Source organism: Schistocerca piceifrons, chromosome 4 (genome assembly GCF_021461385.2).
Source record: "Schistocerca piceifrons isolate TAMUIC-IGC-003096 chromosome 4, iqSchPice1.1, whole genome shotgun sequence".
Lineage (NCBI taxonomy): Eukaryota > Metazoa > Arthropoda > Insecta > Orthoptera > Acrididae > Schistocerca > Schistocerca piceifrons.
Window position 1 is genome coordinate 471,829,060 of NC_060141.1, and position 23,340 is coordinate 471,852,399.

The 23,340-nt window shown below is 41.2% G+C and overlaps 1 protein-coding gene across 1 annotated transcript in view; it reads right to left on the reverse strand.

The window, feature by feature from the left end:
* The window catches only part of LOC124795923 (methyl farnesoate epoxidase-like), a 160,555-nt gene extending 149,370 nt beyond the window's left edge, over window positions 1–11,185 (reverse strand). The window contains exon 1 of the mRNA XM_047260003.1: window positions 11,170–11,185. Coding sequence (XP_047115959.1) covers window positions 11,170–11,185 — 16 coding nt within the window. The remainder of the gene's footprint in view (window positions 1–11,169) is intronic.
* Window positions 11,186–23,340: the final 12,155 nt, after the last annotated feature.

The window sequence follows — 23,340 nt, forward strand, 5'->3', positions numbered from 1 at the left end:
TCATCTGCCTGTCTGTACATTTGTTAAGACCCCTTTTCCTCAGAAACGGGTGAGATACCAAGTTGAAATTTATATCAAATACTAATGAAGACAAGAAAGAATAACAGACACTGGCTGCAAGCAGGCATTGAATTAAATAAGTGGAGAAAGTAGAAAACTTGTGCGGCTGAACCCGGGTCTCCTGCTTACCAGGCCGATGCGTTGACCACTGCGCCATACAGACACAGTGGTCGTAGCACCTGCACGGACTACCCTAGCACGCATCAACGTAAGACCCAAATTCTCAACTTGTGCACACACTACTAATGCAGTGTCCCTCGCCCACTATCCCCTTTATTCACAGCATTTCGCCTATTACTTGGCGTGCATAGGCACTGAGGATATCACTGGCCACCCTAGCCTCAGTTGTATATATATATATGTCATCTCTTCTTCCACAAATGACTGATAATTCTGGCATTTTCGAAATGTCTCTGTAGCAGCCGCTTCACTGACTGTCAATGTGCGAGGAGCGCCATTTTGCATAAAAATGATCGTGCCCTCACATCCGCGTTGTTAAAGGGTTGTAATGACGTTGGTGCGCAAAAGACTTTCGTAGCCTTAACCAGGGACGGTGCAGGTGACGGGTCACGTATGACTCATCTCCTCGAAACACAAGTTCCTACGATAAAAGATTCTGTCAACCCGCAACACACAGTCACCTTTGCAGAATGACGTGGTACTAGCTGATGTGTGTGCGGATCTTCGGTTGCCCATTTGTTGTAGTTCTGCGTATTGACATGTCCTTGAGATGGAAATGGACTTCGTATATCGACAGAATAATCCATGGACATTCAATGTCAGCTTCCATGCACGCAAGAAACTCCAGAGCGAACGTTCGTCTTGCTGGGAGGTCAGCAGGAAGCAAATCCTATATATGAGTTATTTAGTATGGATAGAAGTACATAATGTTTTGTAGAATTTTATGCACCGAGCTAGCAGGCATGTCCAGTGTTCTGGCAATTCCCCGTGCTCTGCATGTTTGCACCCCACCGCTCTACCCCTCCTGCATTGCTGATGACATATCTTCGACAGACGTCAGATCAACTGCTGTCCTCCCTCTCCAACATCGCACTTCAAAACAAATGGAACCTCTCTTTTTGAATTCTGTGATCATCTTCTCCAGACGCTTAGCAGACATCGGACGGATGTATTTTTCATAGGCTTCAGCGTCCGGAACTTCTACAGAGCTACTGGTGCACAGTCACCGTTCTCATATAAGAGATTAAGCGGCGGTTCGCGATCCTTCATGGAGACAGTTATCTTGGACGTCTGGGACGCAAACAGAGGAACAGCCGTTTGCCGCGCAGCTGTTCGTGTCCATATTCTGATGCTTACAGTGCCATATGTTGGTCAAATTTTAGTTATATTTTTCTTTTGTTCCATAACGTTTCCACCTGCGTCAATAATATGCTCTTCCCATTTGACATCATTCTTAGCAGCTGTTCTCTTTCTACAGTGTTTTGAAACTGGAATATTAATTGTGAACATACACCCACCGTCCGAACAGGCCTCGGAAGGCCCAATGGTACCGACTGACCGCCGTTGTGTGGTCAGTGTACCGCTCTCCCGGCCTTTGCCAATTTTCGTGACTTGAGCCGCTACTTCTCAGTCAAGTATCTCCTCAATTGTGTTCACAAGGTGTGAGTGCAGCCCGTTGCCAGCAGTGCTCGACACATCCAGACGGTCACCCATTCAAGTGGTAGCCAACTCGGACAATACTTAACTTCGGTGATCTGATGAGAACTGGTGTTATCACTGCGGCAAGACCATTGTCAATTATGGACATCATGTATTTCAGATTACCCATTTCAAGTTTTAAAGGTTCGTGACTTACCGGAGTGCTAGTCGTTCGATCAATCAGACAAAATGAAACTGTGTTTATGAGCTGGAGGGTCACACAAGGATGCATGGATGACAATCACTTGTTGTGTTTTTAAAAATGTACTTAATGTGCCCTTCTACTAATTGAAGGCTTAAACTCAAATAATTTAGGCAATTCCATCCCTATTAAATAGGAGGAGTGGACCATAGCCGACAGGAATATTACAATACTCAATGCTACTCTCTGCTGTAGTTTCGTAATAAATTTATTGGTAAGCGGTTTCGACGATACACTTCATCATCATTAAGAACTAAGAGTAATATGTAAAGAAAAACAGTGAAAACCAGGGTGACATCAAAAACAAAATTGTATCTAGAGTTAAAACATACGGAGGTGATGAAATTCATAGGACTGCGATATGCATGTATGCAGATAGAGGTAGTATTGCGAACAGAAGACATAAAAGGACAATGCATTGGCGGAGCTGTCATTTGTACTCAGGTGGTTCATGTGAAACGATGTCTGACATGATTATGGCCGCAAGACGGACATTAACACACTTTGAACGCTGCTAGTTGTAACTGTAAGCATGGGACATTCCATTTCGTAAATCAATTTTCCGAGGTACACCGGGTGAAGAATGTGTCAATAATACCAAATTTCAGGCTTTATCTCTCACCACGGACAATTCAGTGACCGACGGCCTTCACTTAAAGACCGAGGCCAGTGGTGTCCGTCAGTGCTAACAGACAAGCAACAATGTTGTGTCTAGACAAGACAGCCTAAACACAATGAGAGGAAGCCGAAAGGCATGCGCTTAAACTCACGCAGGCTGGCGTGAGGTCTGAAACAGGATACGTAATGAATGCTATAAAGAAAGTACGTAGCTTCTGGAATGCTTAACTTTAATCCACATTTGTAGAACATCGCTCTTGATGATACATTAATAGAATCTCAATATCAATTGAATACGGCGCCTTGCTAGGTCGTAGCAAATGTAGCTGAAGTCTATGCTAACTATCGTCTCAGCAAATAAGAGCGTAGTTGTCAGTGAACCATTGCTGTGAACGTCGGCTGTATAGTCTGTCTGTAAACTCAAGAGCGAGCAGCGCTTTTGGTGGGGAAAGTGGCCTTTCGCGGAAGAACCCTGCCACTGGCCTACAGGGCCACCCAAAATCAGTTTCCCGTTACCTGTCTAACAGTGTAGATCGGCGTGCAGTGATATACGCCGTTTCTGTTCGTGGTATCTTAGTTGCCAGTGGTAGTCAGTTGACTTTGTGTACTCACTGATACACTTCAGTATCCGGAAGTGATGGATAATCGCCCTGCATTGCAAGTAAATCTGCAGAATACGAAGAAGAGGAGATATTTGCGGAGTAACGAGCGTTCGATCGTCTCTAACGTTATTACAGCGTGTGTTAAGGAGGCGATACAAAAAGAACTGTTTGCTAACATTTCCAGTCCCAACCAAAGGGCTACAGCTTATGCAAACTTCAGCCTCGCCACAATAGGACGCATGATTTACTGGAATCGCCGCGAAGGAAAACTAGCCTAACTCTGCTCATACACTATAAAGTTTCTTTTGGTAGAAATGTACTACATGGTAGTAGAAGTGTTAAACAGTTTTCGAAGATAAATACAAATGTGGTCCAAAACAATAAACATCTTTATCACTAGTTGTACAAAACCAGGAATAACTTGAGAACTTCATGGTAAAAATCAACTAACTTTTCGCTAGTCGAACGTGATTCAATCACGTAGGGGACTGATGACCTCAGCAGTTAAGTCCCATAGTGCTCAGAGCCATTTTTTTGTTAATCTACAACAATGTTATCCTCTTCAAAATATTTCCAATTACATGCTATACACTCATGCCAGTGCTTTTTCCAGTTCCTAAAACACTTTAGAAACTGTTTCCTCGTGATAGTTCATAGGTCTCTTAACTGTGCATTTTTAATCTCATCCATTCTTGTAAAACCGCTGTCCTTTAAGGCCTGCTTTGAAATATTTATACCACTTGTATAATCTTGGTTTACTCATAAGAGACTCACCAAAAGCAATATTTAACATTTCAGAAAATTTGATACACTTTATTCCATTCCTATAACAAAATTTAGTACAGATTCTCTAATCTATTTTTATACAAAACAAATAATAGTTGATGCTACCAAAACACATGAAACCTCTTTAACAGCTGACAGCAGAGTAAATCCCCAATATGCATAACATTGTACAGATACTTTTCAGACACGTTTACGAAGACAGTGACAAAAAAAAGTAGTGCAAATCGGACTAATACAACACGCGAAATTATAAATTTCTGGTTACTTTTTAAACACTTTTCACTCTGCAGCTTTCAATGCAGCCCATCAAAGAAAACTTCTACCTTTTAGTAGAAACACAAAGTAAGAACAAGCCTCAAATTCTACAGATTGATTGCACTATATCTGGATCGTCTTACGAATAGAAAACATACATTAACATGAATAGGCATTCGGTTCTATGTTTGTGGTAGAATCCTGACTTCCATTCTTATGTTAATATTATTTACTCTATAATGTTTTCTCTCGAAGAAGCTATCGTCTTTTGTATTCATTATGGTTTTAATGCATTTGTCTAAAAATAAACGCAGCCGGGACGTATCTGTACACGGCGTCGCCACAGATTTAAAGCGCGCGCCGCGGCAGTGCCGGTACTGCGTTGTGAAACAGCCTGTAGAAGCGCCATGTGACGTAGCTGGGTAGGCAGAGTGGGGACTCGCTCGCTCGCTCTTCAGTTTACCGACAGACTATACAACTGGGGCGAGTGCCAGTACGTCTCTCTAGACTTACCGTGTGGTGGCGCTCGGTCTGCTATCACTGACAGTGGCAACACGTGGGTCCGGCGTATACTAATGGACCGCGGCCGATTTAAAGGCTACCACCTAGCAAGTGTGGTGTCTGGCGGTGACACCACAAACATTGCATGAAATAACTACAGAAATCAATGTGGGACCTACAACAAACGTATCTATTAGGATAGTGCGGCGAAATTTGGCGTTAACGGGCTTTGGCGGCATACTACCGAAGAGAGTGTCTTTCCTAACAGCATGACGCCTGCAACGCCTCTCCGGGCTGGTGCCCATATCGGTTGGATTCAAGACGGCTGGAAAACCGTGGCATGATCAGATGAGTCCCAGTTTCAGTGTGGCACACGGCTACGAAGCCATGGACCCAAGTTGTCAACACGGTACTCTTCAAGATGGTGTGCTGCCATAATTGTGTAGGCTGTGTTTACATGGAATGGACTGGATCTTCTAATCCATCGGCTTTATGGACTTAATGTTCCCAAACAACAAACAAATTTTTATGGATGACAATGGCCCATTTCGCCATTCGTCTGAAGAACAATTCGGATATTTCGAATAAATGATTTGGTCATCGAGATCGCCCGACGTGAATCCTATCGAACAATTACGGGACATAATCGAGAGGTCAGTGCACAAAATCCTGCACTGGCAACACTTCCGCAATTATGGTCGGCTACAGGGGCAGCATGGCTCAATGTTCCTGCATTGGACTTCCAACGACTTGTTGAGTCCACTTCACTACGCTTGGCAAAAGGAGATCGGACGCGATATTAGGAAATATGACTTTTGTCATCTCACTGTATGTAGAGTTCATACCTTACTGTGTTCCATTAGAGTTGACGCTTTAGTAATTTTGTCATGCGTACCTGATCCACTTATCTCTCATTACCCAAAAGAATGACAGTTTTGATGATTGGCTGTTTTTCTATTAACTGGTCCTCGTCTCACTATCTTGTCTTCATGCAAACTTTTATAGCCTCATGATTGGTTCTGTCCTCTATATTCGCTTAGGTCTTTCGGTGCTTTATTTTAGCTTTTATATTATGTATGGACATGCATTTTCATTTTTATTGCTGATTACGACATAGATCAATTGTACATATGTATGCTTCCAGCACCTCGGACCAAAGTTTAAGTCCGTCTGAGTTGCGACCGTCTTCGTCAGTCTTCAATTGCTCATCTGAAGATGACTGGCAGGTGTCTAGTCGAAATGTTGTGGAATGAAGTTTACTATGACCTGCTGCAATCCCGAAATCTCTTCGAACGCGGAAAACATATGACTAGAAACACTACCCAATAATGTTGCTGGTTTATTATTTGAGAAAAAAAAGAAGTGCTGATCACACCCTTGCTGATTGAAGTCTCTTTTTTAATAGTTTAAGAATGAGGTAAGACACAGCTACAATTTTTAAAGCCAACAAATAAATATACTGTTAGAAAAAAATGGGAGTTTCTACAATAAACTACAATAAACTAAGGTCTGCCGTCTTGTCAACCAACATAACATGAGATGTACAGATTTCTTGCAAACATCATTTATTGTTGGATGATCTCTAAGAATGTGACTTCGGTTAATAGGTCAGTGGCGTATTCTGAGGGAGAATCTCTTAATTCCAGTGTTGTATTCGACGGAAATCATCACGGTCGTTTGGGATGATTCACTTGCGACGATTCTTCTCCCCGCTCAACGAGCGCGATGGCGTAGTGCTAACACACTGGACTCACATTTGAGAGGACCGCGTTTCGAATCCCCTCCCTGCCATCCAGATGTAGGGCTTCCATGGTTTCCATAAATCAGTTAAGGCGAATAACAAAATGTTTCCTTTCAAAAGGACATGGCCGATTTACTTCTCTTGCTTTTACAATCGAGGTTTTATTTATTTTCCCACTGAAGGTTTTGTGTAGTTTTTATTTTACATATCTAATTCTGTAGGACCAAATTAAGTCGTAAATTTCCATGGTCATTGACGAGTCAATACATGAAATTAACATCAGAATTTAATAATTGATAAAATTGAAACGAATCTTATTGAAACGACAAGCTCCTGAGTAGATGTTAACATAATCAACAATGTAACAAAGAAATTTGCTTAATTTTTTCCAGTAACTTCCCTGAAGAATAGAATGAGTGATCCTACGCAGGTTCCTCAGTTTGGACTCGATGGTGCGTGGATTACTGCTAAGACTGTCTAATTTCTGTGGTAGGTTACATAAATGGAAGCAGCATAATGATGTGCGCATTTTTTCACGAGAGTCAAGGATATGCGATCCAAATGCAGACTGGATTTCTGATTAGTATTAACTGAGTGAAAGCTGATAATTCTTGGGAATAAGTTTATGCTTTTAACAACAAACGATGTTAAAGAATATGTATGCGTTTAGAGGCCAATGTCAGAATTGCCAGACTCCCGAACAGGGGTCAACATGAGGTTCGCGAACTTACAACACACTTCGCTCGAAATGTCCGCTTCTCAACCAAAAGTACCCTTTGTGAATGGGGAGAGTTACTCCAGAATATAATGCTGTATGTGATAAGCGAATGAAAATAAGCAAAGTAGACTATTTTCTCTGTTGGATTGTCACTTATTACAGATGTTGCTATAATTCAGTTTTTGGACAATGGATATGAGCATTCCATGACAGATTCCCACCTATCTCAACAGGTAGAAATTTGGGTTGCTCAGCCTCACTAGTCATATGCCCCTTATGTGTAGTGGAAATATCAGTTTTAGTTGAACTGTGTGTTAGAAACTGAGTCTTACTGTGATTTAGCACCGATTTATTTCCTGTAAGCCATGAACTTACGTCTCAAGCTGCACTATTTGATAAACTGCCTGTATTTCACTCAACATCCTTGGCTATCAAGCTATTGACATCAGTATACAGAAATATTTTAGAATCAACTGTCATATTAGAAGGCATACCATTTATATATGTAAAATACAGCAGCAGTCCCAGCACCGACCCCTGAGGCATCTCTTCAACTAATCGCACACCAATCAGACTCCACGTCATAGCCATTCTTATTATTGTGGATAATCACCTTTGCTGTCTGCTCTTAAAGTATAAGACGAGCTATTCCTCTCATTCCACAATAGCCCAACTTCCGTAGTAATATTTTGTGCTCAACATAATGAAACTCTTTAGTTAAATCGTGGAAGACGCCTAGCGTTCACATACTTTTGTTTGATCCGTCCGAAAACTCAGAGAGAAAAGAGAATGTAGTATTTATAGTTGTTAAACTACTGCTGAAACCAAACCGAATGTCTGGCAGCAAATTATGGGCACTGAAATGATCAGTTACCCTTATACTGCATACACAGCCTTTTCAATGACTTTAGCAATCAGCGATAGCACATAAATAGATCTCAAATAGTCTTCATTATCTTTTTAAGCGTCCCGTACCTCTATTGGTAAACATGGAACCGTTATAGGATCGCTCTGTTGCAAATCCGTTCGTCTATGTATCTGTTCTACTGTTAAGAATCCGTTTTCGTTGGAACGGGTAGTGTATCAAGTTGAAATTTGTGTTACATAGTAAGGTCTACAGTCTCTTGGCCGTATAAAACTTTAAGCTTCTATGACAATGCAATAAAAAGATACGCCCATTTGGGTTACAGATTTTGACATATTGCCAACATCGATATCGATAACAGACAAAAAACTTCGAAATTATCGATTCCCGGGATGGATGAACTATCTGTATACACAATTAAGTTTGTACTGAAGCCTCGGTACTCGCGTCCTATTCGCATTTATTCGGATTTTTCTTTTTAAAGTGGTTTCACTCGAGCATTTTAATCGTGCAGGAAACTGACCATTGCCTGCTTTTCATCGGCTTAATTATTGATTGAATTTCACCCTTGTTAGTAACACGGAGGTGTATTTCAGATAGCAGTCTTGGAAAGCAATTTTCTAAGAATGTTATACGACTCCTTGAAGAAACTAAGTTTTATTTAATTCAGATTCTCCATTCGGAATGTGTTAAATACTGTACCTGCATGTAAATCATCAGTAAGACAGCATTTTTGCTTCATACTGACTTTAGTTTGTGCTGCTGGCTAGACACTTCCTTCATGACTGACCGTATGGTTTTAATATTACCCTAACAATCAGCTATTCTATTTGCATATCACATGCTTTTTGTCTTCTTAATGACATTTTTAAAAACATTACAGTACTATTTGTAATTGGCTACTTCAGCTCGATTTTGACGATTTCTAACGTTTTTTAATAGTTCCCAATTTTTCAGCCTTTCATGGTGCGTTTTAGAGCCGTTACCCTGCTTTAAATCTTCAAACGGAAAGTAGCTTTTAAAAAACATGAGAAAAGTGGTAGAGGAAAACATATTTATCGCCTATGTTTTCAGAACTGTAAACGTTACGCCACTTTGATTTCTTTATAAGGTTTAAAAAAAGTCTCTGGATTAACGTTTCTAAGTAGCCTGTAATTGTCATGTTTCCGAGGAGAGTTCGGTCGAAAGCGCGTGGGATTTTAACCACTTGACGCTGCTGGAAGCCCGAGAAGAATTTATTAGTTTGTAGTTGTATTAAACATATGTATGATCACGAATTCCTTTTAGTGTTGAAGACTTTTCGCTATGACTTGAAAGGCCATTTACCATTTTACTAACGCAATGCTACTCTATTAATGAAGAATCAACAAAAACATTGTTTAAAGTTGTGCTACCGTTCTCCTGAGATTGGGATGGAAAGAATGCATTCTGCATAAGATGATATCAGTTTAGGTGATCTTCCGATATCCTTTTCCCTTGGTCAGCATTTATTTTTGGCCCTCTTTGGGTGGCCGAATCGCCTTTGAACGCACAGCGGACCTCGAAGTTTTAGCACTGTCTTCAGCTTTCCGCTTACACCTCGAAAACTTATGTGTTTTTCGGAGATTACCCTTCTGTGGGAACTTAAACCAGACAAAATTTACTACAAAATGCTCTAGACAGGTTTGAATTTATGACGAGTGGTATCGGTGGTAGAGGGCGCTGAAAAGCAGCGGTTTTTTTTAATTTTTTTTATTTTTACCCTTCTGCGGAGACAGCAAAAACGCCCATTCCCAACGTTTACAACTCTGAGAATATACAAGTCGTCAACAAATCCCCTACATCACATGGAAGAACATTAAATTTTCCAAAAGGAAACTTCTGTAGCTACTAATTGTCTCATAAGTGGGGAGGAAGCAAAGCGAAAATTACGAAAAATACCTTCTGTGCCCTTCATCCAAACGACCCACTCCCACCTCTTTTTTGCCGAGTAGTCATGTCGAAAAACGTATAGTTTTCGACATGTGAGCGAAAAGCTAAAGGAAGTGCTAAAATTTCGAGATTTTTGCGTTTTTCGTTGTGAAGCCGACGTTCGGCAAGGCTGAAAACTTTAAATTCGGTTTTAACACCCTAAAAAACATAGAGCTGCTGAGGAAAAACTCCCGCAGTTTTGTTACGATTCACGTATTTGTCCGACTCCTCCACAGGTACCTCTCCGTTGTGACTGCACCTACGGTACAGCTCTCTGTATCTTTGAAGCAGGCAAAACACCTCACTGCAGCAAGATTCGTGATTCAATATCCATTATATTCTGGCTCGTCAAACCTTTAATTCGATATTCTTCAAGTCTTTTAGTATTCATTAAGTTAGCTACTTGACGAACGTTGTCTCGACAAATGGTGTGACGACAATTCTTTTTGTTAGTAAAAAACCGAACCTCTGTCCGAATAGGCCTCTGAAGACCCGACGCTACCGACCAACCGTCATGTTAGTCTCTGCCGATAGGCGTCACTGGATATGGATGTGGAGGGGCATATGGTCAGCACACCGCTCTCTCGGCCGTTGTTAGTTTCCGAGACTGGAGCCATTACTTTTCAGTCAAGTATCTCCTCAACTGGCCTCACAAGGCCTGAGTGCAGCCTGCTTCCCAACAGAGCTCGGCATACCCCAGTGGTCATCCATCCAAGTGCTAGCTTACCCTGACAGCGTTGAAGTTCGGTGATCTAACGGGAACCGGTTTTAGCACTGCATCAAGGCTGTTAGCTCATTCTGTTAATAGATTTTAAATTATGAGCCTATTACTGTAAACTATTGACTCCAGAGTCGGCCGGGGTGGTCGAGCAGTTCTAGGCGCTACAGTCTGGAACCGCACGACCGCTACGGTCGCAGGTTCGAATCCTGCCTCGGACATGGATGTGTGTAATGTCCTTAGGTTAGTTAGGTTTAAGGAGTTCTAAGTTCTAGGGGACTGATGACCTCAGCAGTTAAGTACCATAGTGCTCAGAGCCATTTGAACCATTTTATTGACTTCATAGAGTGGAAATACTTTTTCGAATAAACCTTCTTTACGTGTAATAACTGTAAACACGTTTATCAAGACAGGACAATTTCCGTCTCTAACGGAAGCATGATAGTGAATACTAGATTCCCTTGCTCTCTTGTTCTTTGGGGTGTTTATGCTACCTGACGGCACACCCATCTCGCTGGGAATGTTTGTGTTAACACCACGGGAAACTTCCATGATCAACAAGGCGTAGATGTTAACGAAAATTTGTCGCAATAATGAATATCTTTTACCTCCGTTGTATTAGGCATGAAAATCATATCCAATTGTGACATTTGTAAATTCTTACTGGACTGGGACTCGAACCCAGATATCCCCGTTTATCTCTAGCGATCGCCTTAATCTTGGCTATCCGCGCACGCTTACATGCCCGATCCATAACTCCATACGCCACAGTTTGTACTCTTCCACTGCTCGCAGCTTACCTGCCTTCCCGCTATACGGCTAATAAGACAAACGAGTTGAACGTTAGTACTATCGTCGTTTTACCCATTTAGACTGTAATATTATTACAATATCTAGTCCTTGCATGCATGTTTGAAGGAGCAGACATGGAAACAATAAGGTGTGTATGAGAGGACTGCTGTTGGTTAGCTCGACTTGTAGTGTTGACATTGCACCACAGTGTTGAAAATCATTCTCCAAATCAAGATTGGACGAACTGAAAATATATGCAACCTAGAACCGTCTCGTCGTTTTGTGACTTGTAAGCAGTTGTCACATAGGAGCAGATTCGCTAGCTACACGTTAGAGGATACAACAATTATCAAGATCTCTTGGAGACAACCATGAGACGTTCGATGTGAGAAAAGAATATAACTTGCACTGATATGGTGCGTTATGTTTCTGCACATGCCGATGGAGGCATATATGAGACACTGATGTTCCTTCGGGAGAAGTGTTCGAGCCCGTTGTGATTTCTTCAAATAATCGCTATTTCCATGCAATAAATGGGGAATACATTATAATTACAATCGTCACTCACAAGCGAAGAACCGAAGGTAATGGATATCTATCAGCTTGCTCACAGTACCCTGCCGGATCGACGTCCAGCTGGAAAGACAGTTAACCACCACGTTGCTTCCGAACTTTTTCAGGATAATTTGAATAAACAATCCTTATCCTGATCTTCGAGGCATCTATTTGCATTCCTTTTAACCGCCATCAGATGTTCTTCTTAGACACCGCTGCAACAAACATCGATGTGGTACTTACAGCTTTCGACAGCCAAGGATCACCATGGTACCCGACGTTTCGATTGCCTTCAGCAATCCGCACACGATGAAACGCCACCGCGTTCTTGGTAAAGGGGATGTGCTCTGTTTAACTACAATTCGGCTGCTCATTAACGTAATTTTGGCTCCAGAATGAAGGACATTGAATAATTGAAACTAATATCTTGTATGTATGAATGCTGTCATCAGATATTGCATACGTCAGTCAGTATGAATCTCTGTTCTGCTATTATCCGAAGGAATCACAGAGGGCGGTCTTTATGAAGCCGGTAGGGACCATCTGTTGTTTCCCTTTCCCAATACGTGCAAAGTAATTTTTCCATCCGACATCGTTTCCTAAAGTTTGCTTCAAATACGCTGTAGTTACACAATGTCACTAATTACTACGTATGATACTCTTCTCATGGACGGGGTTCACTGTTGTGCCGAAATTTTTAAAGAACATCACATTCGCCGTTGACCGTGGAAATTATTTATTTCACAATTGAAATTTCGACGTCTCGGCCATTTTCAAGTGGTTTTGCGAAAGATTTTGTTTCAGCTCATGTCATCGAAACAAAGCCTTTTCACTGCTTTGACGATGACATGTGTACATGTAGGAGTATTTTAAAGTCTGAGAAGAGCTGATGCAAAATATTTTGTCTTACCACTCGAAAATGGCCTAAAAGTTGAAACTGCAGTTGCAAAATAAATACTATTTACGGCCAACGGCAAATATGACGTCTTTCAAAATATATAAACGGGTATTTTATATTACTTTTATTTTATTTGGAGCCGTATGAATTGATTCAGTTCCGTGGTGTCGTTCTCCTGCTGCTTGCAAGCACTCGACGGAGCTTTAGACTTATTTGGGATGATGTTTCCTACAAGATCATTCTTTCACATCAGGAACTGGATGCAGAAGCACGACTGAAGTCGGTCGGACTGAGATAGAAAATGCCGTTAGTGTGCCTCAAAGGCCATTAAACGACTGTGGACTCGCGTACAAACAACGATATATATTTGAAGATACGACCAAGGTCATTCATCAGTCCAACCGCCGTACGCCAGCACACAGTTTCAGGTAAACTGCCACAGAATACCAGTGACTTATTTAGGAGCAATGTGTGAGAAGTACCGCACATACTGTAAACACATAGTTCAAGTGATGAGAACGATTTTTTAATCACCGTTTCGCTACAGTGAATGGTCCTATTTCAAACTGTTCCAGACACGACATCCTTCCCCGCACGTGAGAGATCAACCTTCCTGCTTACGTAATTGTTATCACCAGCGGACTTCTTATTGTTTCCGTGAGTCGCGTTTAGAGTGCTCGATCGAAGAAGTATTGCCCGTTGTTCTTAGAAGTATCATTGACTGGTTTTCTGCGAATGATCTCATCTTCAATTTTAAAAAGACCTATCATATACAGTTCTACACATCTAGAGGTACTATACCAATGATTAGTGTAACACATGGTACGGAAATAATAAATAGGGTGCAAACTTCGAAATTATTAGGGGTTCAAAATGTTAAGAATTTAAATTGGATAAAAATACATTTTCGAACTCCTAAAATACTTAGTTCAGCCGAATTAGTGCTTAGAATCTTTGCAAACCTTGGGTAGCGAGAAAACAGGAAGCTGACATATCATGCATCTATTCATTCAGTAATGTCATATGGAATAATGTTCTGGAGTAAGTTATCTTTAAGAAAAGAAGTCTTCATTGCTCAAAAAGGTGTGTGTGAAATCTTATGGGAATTAACCGCTAAGGTCATCAGTCCCTAAGCTTACAAACTACTTAACCTAAATTATCCCAGGGACAAACGCACACACCCATGCCCGAGGGAGGGCTAGAACCTTCTCCGGGACCAGTCCCACAGTCCATGACTGCAGCGCCTCAGACCTCTCGGCCAATCCCGCGTGGCGCTCAAAAAGGTGCTGTGAGAATAATATGTGTTGCTCATCACTGATCATCTTGTAGATATTTGTTTAAGGAGTTAGGAATTCTGACTACTACTTCGCAGTGTATTTATTCCCTCATGAGGTTTGTTGTAAATAATTCATTACAGTCCAAGAAGAACAGTGAGGTACATATTCAGGATATCAGATGGAAAAGTGATATTCATTACTCCGCATTAAAGTTGTCTTTAGAATAAAAGGGGATGCACAATGGGGCAACAAAATTTATTGATATCTTCCCAGTGATATAAAATGTCTGACAGAGAACAAAGTAAAATTTGGTAACAAACTGAGAACGTTTCTCCTTGACAACTCCTATTCCGTACGAGAATTTCTATTACTGCAATGCGTAAAAGGTGGTGGGTGGGTATTACTAACTTACTTTTGTATATCTTTTTTTTTCCTTTTTGAAAAAGAAATGGAATGTTCAAAATGGAACCGCATGTACAAATTAATTTGCGATGTGAATGTGTAATGACTCCTTCCACACCTTACGATCTGTCGCGCAAAATGATCCATGGGACATGTTGCTAACTAACTATCCAACTAAAGGCCCTGCCCACTGTTTTACGTGCACAAATCTTTTCGCTTAGCAGTAACTGCAACCAGAGACAATCTTACATCTTATTCACAGCACGACGGAATGCAAAGACTACTTGATACTGGTCCTGCATTAGTACTCATGTTGCGCCTGATACTGATATTACACCTTAGTCTCCGATACAGTATAAATTTAAATGTTCGGGAGTCTTTCCTGTAGATATATGTGTAGATTATAGCCTTCTACGGAAGTGAATCGAGAGTGATCAGTAGTTCAGACATAACGAATAATATAAGTTTTTGAAATGTGATGCTAGGTGCTGAGTCCGGAACCGCGCGACCGCTACGGTCGCAGGTTCGAATCCTGCCGTGGGCATGGATGTGTGTGATGTCCTTAGGTTAGTTAGGTTTAAGTAGTTCTAAGTTCTAGGGGACTGATGACCAAAGATGTTAAGTCTCATAGTGCTCAGAGCCATTTGAACCATTTTTTGAAATGTGATGCTACAGAAGAATGCCGAAGATTAGATGTGTAGATCGAGTAATTAATGACAAGATATTGAAATGCTCTAAAAATAAATTTATGGCACACTTTGTCGATCTGTGTCATGAAAAACAGTAGACAGGAAGATCACCGTTCGCTGCCAATACTTTTTCAATTGAGCTTATACAAGAATAGGAACAATTGGCTTGAAAATTTGCATAAAACCTGTCTTCGAACTGATGATCACAACAACTACAGCCTCCAAAGAATACTGAATGGTGCACAGAACACATGACTGGAACAGTGTTTTGAAGATGATGATGATGATGATGTTTGGTTTTTGGGGCACTTAACTGTACGGTCATCAGCGCCCGTACAAAATCTTAATTTTTACACAGTCCAGTACTCTACACACTCCAGTCGAGCCACAGTCACGAATGATGATGATGATGATGAAATGATGAGGACAACAGAAACACCCAGTTCCTGGGCAGAGAAAATCCGCAACCTGGCCGGGAATCGAACCGGAACAGTGTTTTGTTCTCACGTTAGATGAGCTGGTCCATCCAAAACAACAACGCTGTCCGAAAGGTATTCACTAATGTATTACATTACTGACTGGCAACCAAGTTATTATAACACACAGTGTCTTCTCAATTGTGAGTTTTGATTATGAGATTTTTGACTGAAAGAACGGCGAGTAGCAAACAGAATCGAAAGTCACATAAAATGGTCCGAAAACGAGCATAATACAAGTACCAGCGTTCTCCATATTTAAACTTTAGCTTCTTGTAAGGACCTCCACGAAAACGAGTAATCATAGGACAATGAATCTTTGTGGAAACATTTGTAAGCATATGCGGAAAAGGAATAACGAATAAACCATTGAGAGAAACGCATTTTAACTTCTGCATGAGAGGTTAACATTTTTTAATTGGGTATCATGTTTACTTTAGGTGCTACAAACGGTGTTCAGTGAGACGACCAGCGTTGGCTGCCTCCCTTGCTTGGCCCATCTTTAGCCCCCACACTGCGTCCAGAATTCTCAATCATGGCTACAGTAATTAAGGAATAATAAGTTAATTAGCTTAGGAAAAGCATATGTTTTGAAAACATAAAACTAGAAGTTTAACTCTTCTATTAACTTTTCTTAAAAAATTTCACTAAATAAATGAAAGAAATAAAATCTTTAAACCAACAAAGAAAATAAAAAAATTTAAAGATAATGGCAAAAAACTTTTTCAAGCTAAGTACATTAACTTATCATAACGAAAACGTGGTAATGTCCCACGAACTCAAATGAAACCAAAGGACATAACAGCAAGCTTAATAAAAATATAAAAGAATAAAAGTCACCACCTAAAAAAATTAAAGCTAATAATATTCTTATAAAAACAATTCTAGTATATTCAGCTAAAAAAATTAAAGTAAAACCAACAATTTGTGGCGCTTTTGGTCGTCGGCCTCTTCCAGGAGCAATTACACAAATAGTCAGTTAATTCGAACTTATGAATCATGTTCTTCAACTCCAGTCCAGAAAGAGGACCTCCCTGTATTCCTCTAACGCGTTGATACTCGCGAGGAGCAGAAGTACTACTAACGTTGCTTAGATAAAACAGCTTGTCCAGACCCATGTTGACTGTCTGCAGCTGTAATGCACGCTGATGCTTGTGTTTCAGCCCTACGTCGCCGTCCCAGTATCGGCGCCTAACGGCAAGTCATGGCATTAAAACTACTAACCGTGCAGCGCAAATTCTGAACAATATTCCTATAATGTTGGCTAGCCATACGGTAAACAGTTTTCCGTCTACACTGGCTCAAGCAGCGAAAATTTTTATTATAACGAATCTGTTTATAAAGGATTTATCACACAGGGTCAGAAGTACCCTTCTTGTGGTCTTCAGTCCTGAGACTGGTTTGACGCAGCTCTCCATGCTACTCTATCCTGTGCAAGCTTCTTCATCTCCCAGTACCTACTGCAACCTACATCCTTCTGAATCTGTTTAGTGTATTCATCTCTTGGTCTCCCTCTACGATTTTTACCATCCACGGTGCCCTCCAATGCTGAATTTGTGGTCCCTTGATGTCTCAAAACATATCCTACCAACCGATCCCTTCTTCTAGTCAAGTTGTGCCACAAGGTCTTCTTCTCCCCAATCCTATTCAATACCTCTTCATTAGTTACATGATCTACCCACCTTATCTTCAGCATTCTTCTGTAGCACCACATTTCGAAAGCTTCTATTCTCTTCTTGTCCAAACTAGTTATCGTCCATGTTTCACTTCCATACATGGCTACACTCCATACAAATACTTTCATAAACGACTTCCTGACACTTAAATCTATACTCGATGTTAACACATTTCTCTTATTGAGAAACGCTTTCCTTGCCATTGCCAGTCTACATTTTATATCCTCTCTACTTCGACCATCATCAGTTATTTTACTCCCTAAATAGCAAAACTCCTTTACTACTTTAAGTGTCTCATTTCCTAATCTAATTCCCTCAGCATCACCCGACTTAATTTGACTACATTCCATTATCCTCGTTTTGCTTTTGTTGATGTTCGTCTTATATCCTCCTTTCAAGACACTGTCCATTCCGTTCAACTGCTCTTCCAAGTCCTTTGCTGTCTCTGACAGAATTACAATGTCATCGGCGAACCTCAAAGTTTTTACTTCTTCTCCATGAATTTTAATACCTACTTCGAATTTTTCTTTTGTTTCCATTACTGCTTGCTCAATATACAGACTGAATAACATCGGGGAGGGGCTACAACACTGTCTCACTCCTTTCCCAACCACTGCTTCCCTTTCATGCCCCTCGACTCTTATAACTGCCATCTGGTTTCTGTACAAATTGTAAATAGCCTTTCGCTCCCTGTATTTTACCCCTGCCACCTTCAGAATTTGAAAGAGAGTATTCCAGTTAACATTGTCAAAAGCTTTCTCTAAGTCTACAAATGCTAGAAACGTAGGTTTGCCTTTTCTTAATCTTTCTACTAAGATAAGTCGTAAGGTTAGTATTGCCTCACGTGTTCCAACATTTCTACAGAATCCAAACTGATCTTCCCCGAGGTCGGCTTCTACCAGTTTTTCCATTCGTCTGTAAAGAATTCGCGTTAGTATTTTGCAGCTGTGACTTATTAAACTGAAAGTTCGGTAATTTTCACATCTGTCAACACCTGCTTTCCTTGGGATTGGAATTATTATATTCTTCTTGAAGTCTGAGGGAATTTCGCCTGTCTCATACATCGTGCTCACCAGATGGTAGAGTTTTGTCATGACTGGCTCTCTCGAGGCCATCAGTAGTTCCAATGGAATGTTGTCTACTCCCGGGGCCTTGTTTCGACTCAGGTCTTTCAGTGCTCTGTCAAACTCTTCACGCAGTATCTTATCTCCCATTTCGTCTTCATCTACATCCTCTTCCATTTCCATAATATTGTCCTGAAGTACTTCGCCCTTGTATAAACCCTCTATATACTCCTTCCACCTTTCTGCCTTCCCTTCTTTGCTTAGAACTGTGTTGCCATCTGATTTCTTGATATTCATAAAAGTGATTCTCTTTTCTCCGAAGGTCTCTTTAATTTTCCTGTAGGCAGTATCTATCTTACCCCTAGTCAGACAAGCCTCTACATTCTTACATTTGTCCTCTAGCCATCCCTGCTTAGCCATTTTGCACTTCCTGTCGATATCATTTTTGAGACGTTTGTATTCCTTTTTGCATACTTCATTTACTGCATTTATATATTTTCTCCTATCATCAATTAAATTCAATATTTCTTCTGTTACCCAAGGATTTTTGTTAGCCCTCGTCTTTTTACCTACTTGATCGTCTGCTGCCTTCACTACTTCATCCCTCAGAGCTACCCGTTCTTCTTCTACTGTATTTCTTTCCCCCATTCCTGTCATTTGTTCCCTTATGCTCTCCCTGAAACTCTGTACAACCTCTGGTTCTTTCAGTTTATCCAGGTCCCATCTCCTTAAATTCCCACCTTTTTGCAGTTTCTTCAGTTTCAATCTGCAGAAGTAACCTATTAATCGCTAATTATGCTGCTGTCTAAATGAAAGCGTCGTTGCTCGGCGAGTGTAAGGAAATACAGAGCAACTTAAGCGGTATGGTGTTCTGAATGATAGCTCTGTTGAAGTATGGGTAACTGCAAGACAATGCCCGCAACAACCAGAAAGTGTCGACAGTATTCAATTGCAAGATCGGTGGTAAACGTTTGGAGCTCTTCGTACCATTTCAACATTGAGGCGGAGTAGTGTAAAGCAGAACGTTCAGATTTATTGGGAGGGTTCTGGGAAAGTGCCGTGCACAAGTGACATAAGCAACACATGTCAGCGGCGCCTATTCATTTCAGTCTTTGAGTCCTTCTCAGGTCGGCATGACAACAGCACGAAAGATACACAAATATGCGCAGCAAGAACTCTCTCAGGCCCATGTGTAAGTCTGATAGACATGGTTAGAAAACCTGAATCGAAAATACGATTCTTTTTCCGCTTAGTCCTGGTGAGTCAGTTTAGAGACACGGTATTCGAGATAGATTCCACAATAATTCTGTCGTCTACATCGAATGTCCCTCGTAAGGGTAATGACTGTAAACGGATTAGAGACGTACTGAGGCGTACAGAAGGAAAGTGATAATAGGATTCAACGTACAGCGGACGATAAGGTTTGTAGAGACGGAGTAGAGCTCGGATTTGGAAGGATAGTGAAGAATTTGACCATATCCTTTTCAGTATAACAATCCTGATATTTACTTAAGCATTTTAGATAAGTTTCTGATAACTGAAGTGTGGGTGCGAAGACGGGGATTTTACACTGATTCACTTAGTGATAGTCCATAATCCAGAATCTTAATTACTGCGCCACATCAGTCGGTCAGATTATAGGAAATGCAATACCCTTTCGGTCTTTACTCGAATGGAATCGGTCAGAAATCCCATAATATTGGTTTGAAGTATCCTTCACCGTACATCTCAAAGTACTTTGAGGAATATAGGTGCAGTTGTATATGTCAATTTGAGGAAAGTTTGAAAGACGAATCATCCCTAGACTTGTACTTGTGGTCAAGAGTCAACATTGGCGGACAAAAATATTTTGCGCAGAAATTATAAAATTTGTTCTGCCGCCTGCTAAAGTCACTCACGCCTCTTCCATTTTAATGAGTGATAGTGCTCACCTTCACAAAGCTCACTTGGTGATGATTTGCTACAAGGTCAGGACATCATTCGAATGCTGTGGTCGGGACATGAATACTAACGGAATATCTGAGATTAGTTTGGGATGGTTCAGCACCGTGCATTTTTATTCCGTAATAGGAGATTGCTCCTCTTAGCATGGTCGACATTTTTCTCAGGATTCCAACAATTTTGGATCCATATTACGCGATTAATAAGCATAGTTTCCGGTTTCCAATTCCCAGATGTCAATTTCCTATTACGGGACAACAATGATTGTTGTTTTTCATGTCTCTGAACTACTCCGTAGACGCATATGAACCGTGAATTTACTTTCAAAACCTTTTCTTAAGAATGTTATTTATTTACTAACGATTCATCAAGAACATTAACACATTTAATCACACTATGTGAGCGTAGAAGTAGTTGCCAGTGGGTAACTGATGAAAACGAATTAAATTTCAACAAATGGAAATTTTATTCCTAAAAACCCTTTCATTTTTTTTAAACTGATTTAAATATTATAATCAGAAAGCCCCCTCCAAATATCAAATTGCAATTTATTCAGAGACAGAAATAACAATTTATTTATGTATTTTTGACAGTATGAACGTTCGGCCTGAGAAGCTTGCCGCTCCCTTTTAACACGGCCGTAGTCACGACCGCTCACAACAACCTCTGAAAGACTACACTGGTGCAAAACTGCAACACACCAGATTACTTTAAACTAAAAATTTTAACAACTCACACAAACACATAAACTATGCACCCCGTAGGAGGGATGAAAATGGTACGAAACACTCACATTGACAAAAATACTTGCCACCTAAAGTACAACTTGTTTTTAAAGGAAAACTCTTTCGGTGGAAGGGTGGCAACTTTGTATACTAAAATGACGATTTAAATAGAAACCCATGAAATGCAGTCTTACATAAAATGTACAAACATGCTCTACATTACACATATACCGCCTCTCAAGATGATAGGCAAGATAAAAAAAAATATTTGAGGAATTCGGCCTTTAGACCTTAAGCAATGAATTCGTTACATCAAATCCGTCAAACATGACAAAGGCAGCTATTAACGTACGGCAGACCGACACACAGACACTAACTGCCTACCAAATGCAGACGAGAGACAGACGAGCAAGCTGGGGACGAGAGACTGACCAAGAAAACAAGTAGAAGTCAACAAGTAAATGAAACAATATATCAGGAATCACTTAACTTCTAATAAACTTCGTTGTCTGGCGAAGACCTGGCGCAGCACCCCCAAAACGATCTCCCGAACCATCCGCTGCCAGCCACTTCAACGGATGCAGGAAGGCGCGCCGACTCCTGTTGCTCTCGTGTCGGCCGCGAAGCCACTACCTCTCGCTATACGATGCGGCCCACTGGACTCACGTGGCGACCTCACATGCGCCGACGCTCAAGGCGGACAAGTCATCTTGTGTCTCAGTGCGCGACCGACCAACCGATCGATCCAACCGCCTATGACCGTTGCCTGAGCAACTCGAGCTGACTGGCGGCCTAACACATACTAGCAACCCGGACGACAGACAGACAGACAGACACTGACTGCCCCACACTGACCTGGCTGACCAACTGACCAGACTCGCCGCCTAGAGAGTTCATCGCGCCCCTTAAATGGACGTGAACAGGCTACCTTTCCTTTTACCCACCAGAGGGAGACACCAAAGCTGCGATTGCCACAACGGCGCCCCCGCCAGAAACGGAGGGCGACTGCTTCACACAACGCGCTGCGGCGCGCTGTTCAAAACAGCAATTTTTACCACGGCTAAGCACAGATTCTCTTTCGACAGTTTTTCTTCTGAAGCTAAGACTCTGTTCTGGACAAGGACTCGAATCTACAGATAGACAGTGCTTCTCCGATCCAGCAACGAAGCACAACTCCGGGACCCGTTGAATGTTTCATCCTTCCATTGGAACTTCCTAACAGATTAAAATTGTGTGCCAGATCAGACTGTAACTGGAATCTTTGTCTTTCGCCGGCAATTGCTCCGTCGCCTGAGTCATCTAACAAGGGAACCTCCCCATCGCACCCCCCTCAGATTTAGTTATAAGTTGGCACAGTGGATAGGCCTTGATAAACTGAACACAGATCAATTGAGAAAACAGGAAGAAGTTGTGTGGAACTGTGAAAAAATAAGCAAAATATACAAACTGAGTAGTCCATGGGCAACATAAGCAACATAATGGAGAATGTAATCTTAGGAGCGCCGTGGTCCCGTGGTAGCGTGAGCAGCTACAGAAAGAGAGGTCCTTGGTTCAAGTTTTCCCTCGACTGAAGATTTTACTTTCTTTATTTCTGCATAGTTATTATCTGTCCGTTCGTTCATTGACATCTCTGTTCACTGTAACAAGTTTAGTGTCTGTGTTTTGCGACCGCACCGCAAAACCGTGCGATTAGTAGATGAAAGGACGTGCCTCTCCAATGGGAACAGAAAACATTTGATCGCAAGGTCATAGGTCAACCGATTCCTCCACAGGAAAACACATCTGATATTCTGTGCGACACTGGTGACGGCATGTGCGTCACATGACGGGAATATGTTGTCGACCCACCTAACTTGTACACTTGGCGAATGGGTAAAAAGATTCTTCTACCTTGCCCGATTTAGGTTTTCTTGTGGATGTGATAATCACTCCCAAAAAAGTGATGAAAACATAAGAGTTTGTCACATAAACTGAAAATAAAGAATTAAACTTTTCACTCGATGGAAGATTTGAACCAAGGACCTTTCGTTCCGCAGCTGCTCACGTTACCACGAGACCACGGCGCTCCTGCGTCCCCATTGTCCTTAATGTTGCCCATCTTCCCTTGAACTACTCAGTTTGTATATTTTGCTTATTTTTTCACAGTTCCACAGAACTTCTTCCTGTTTTG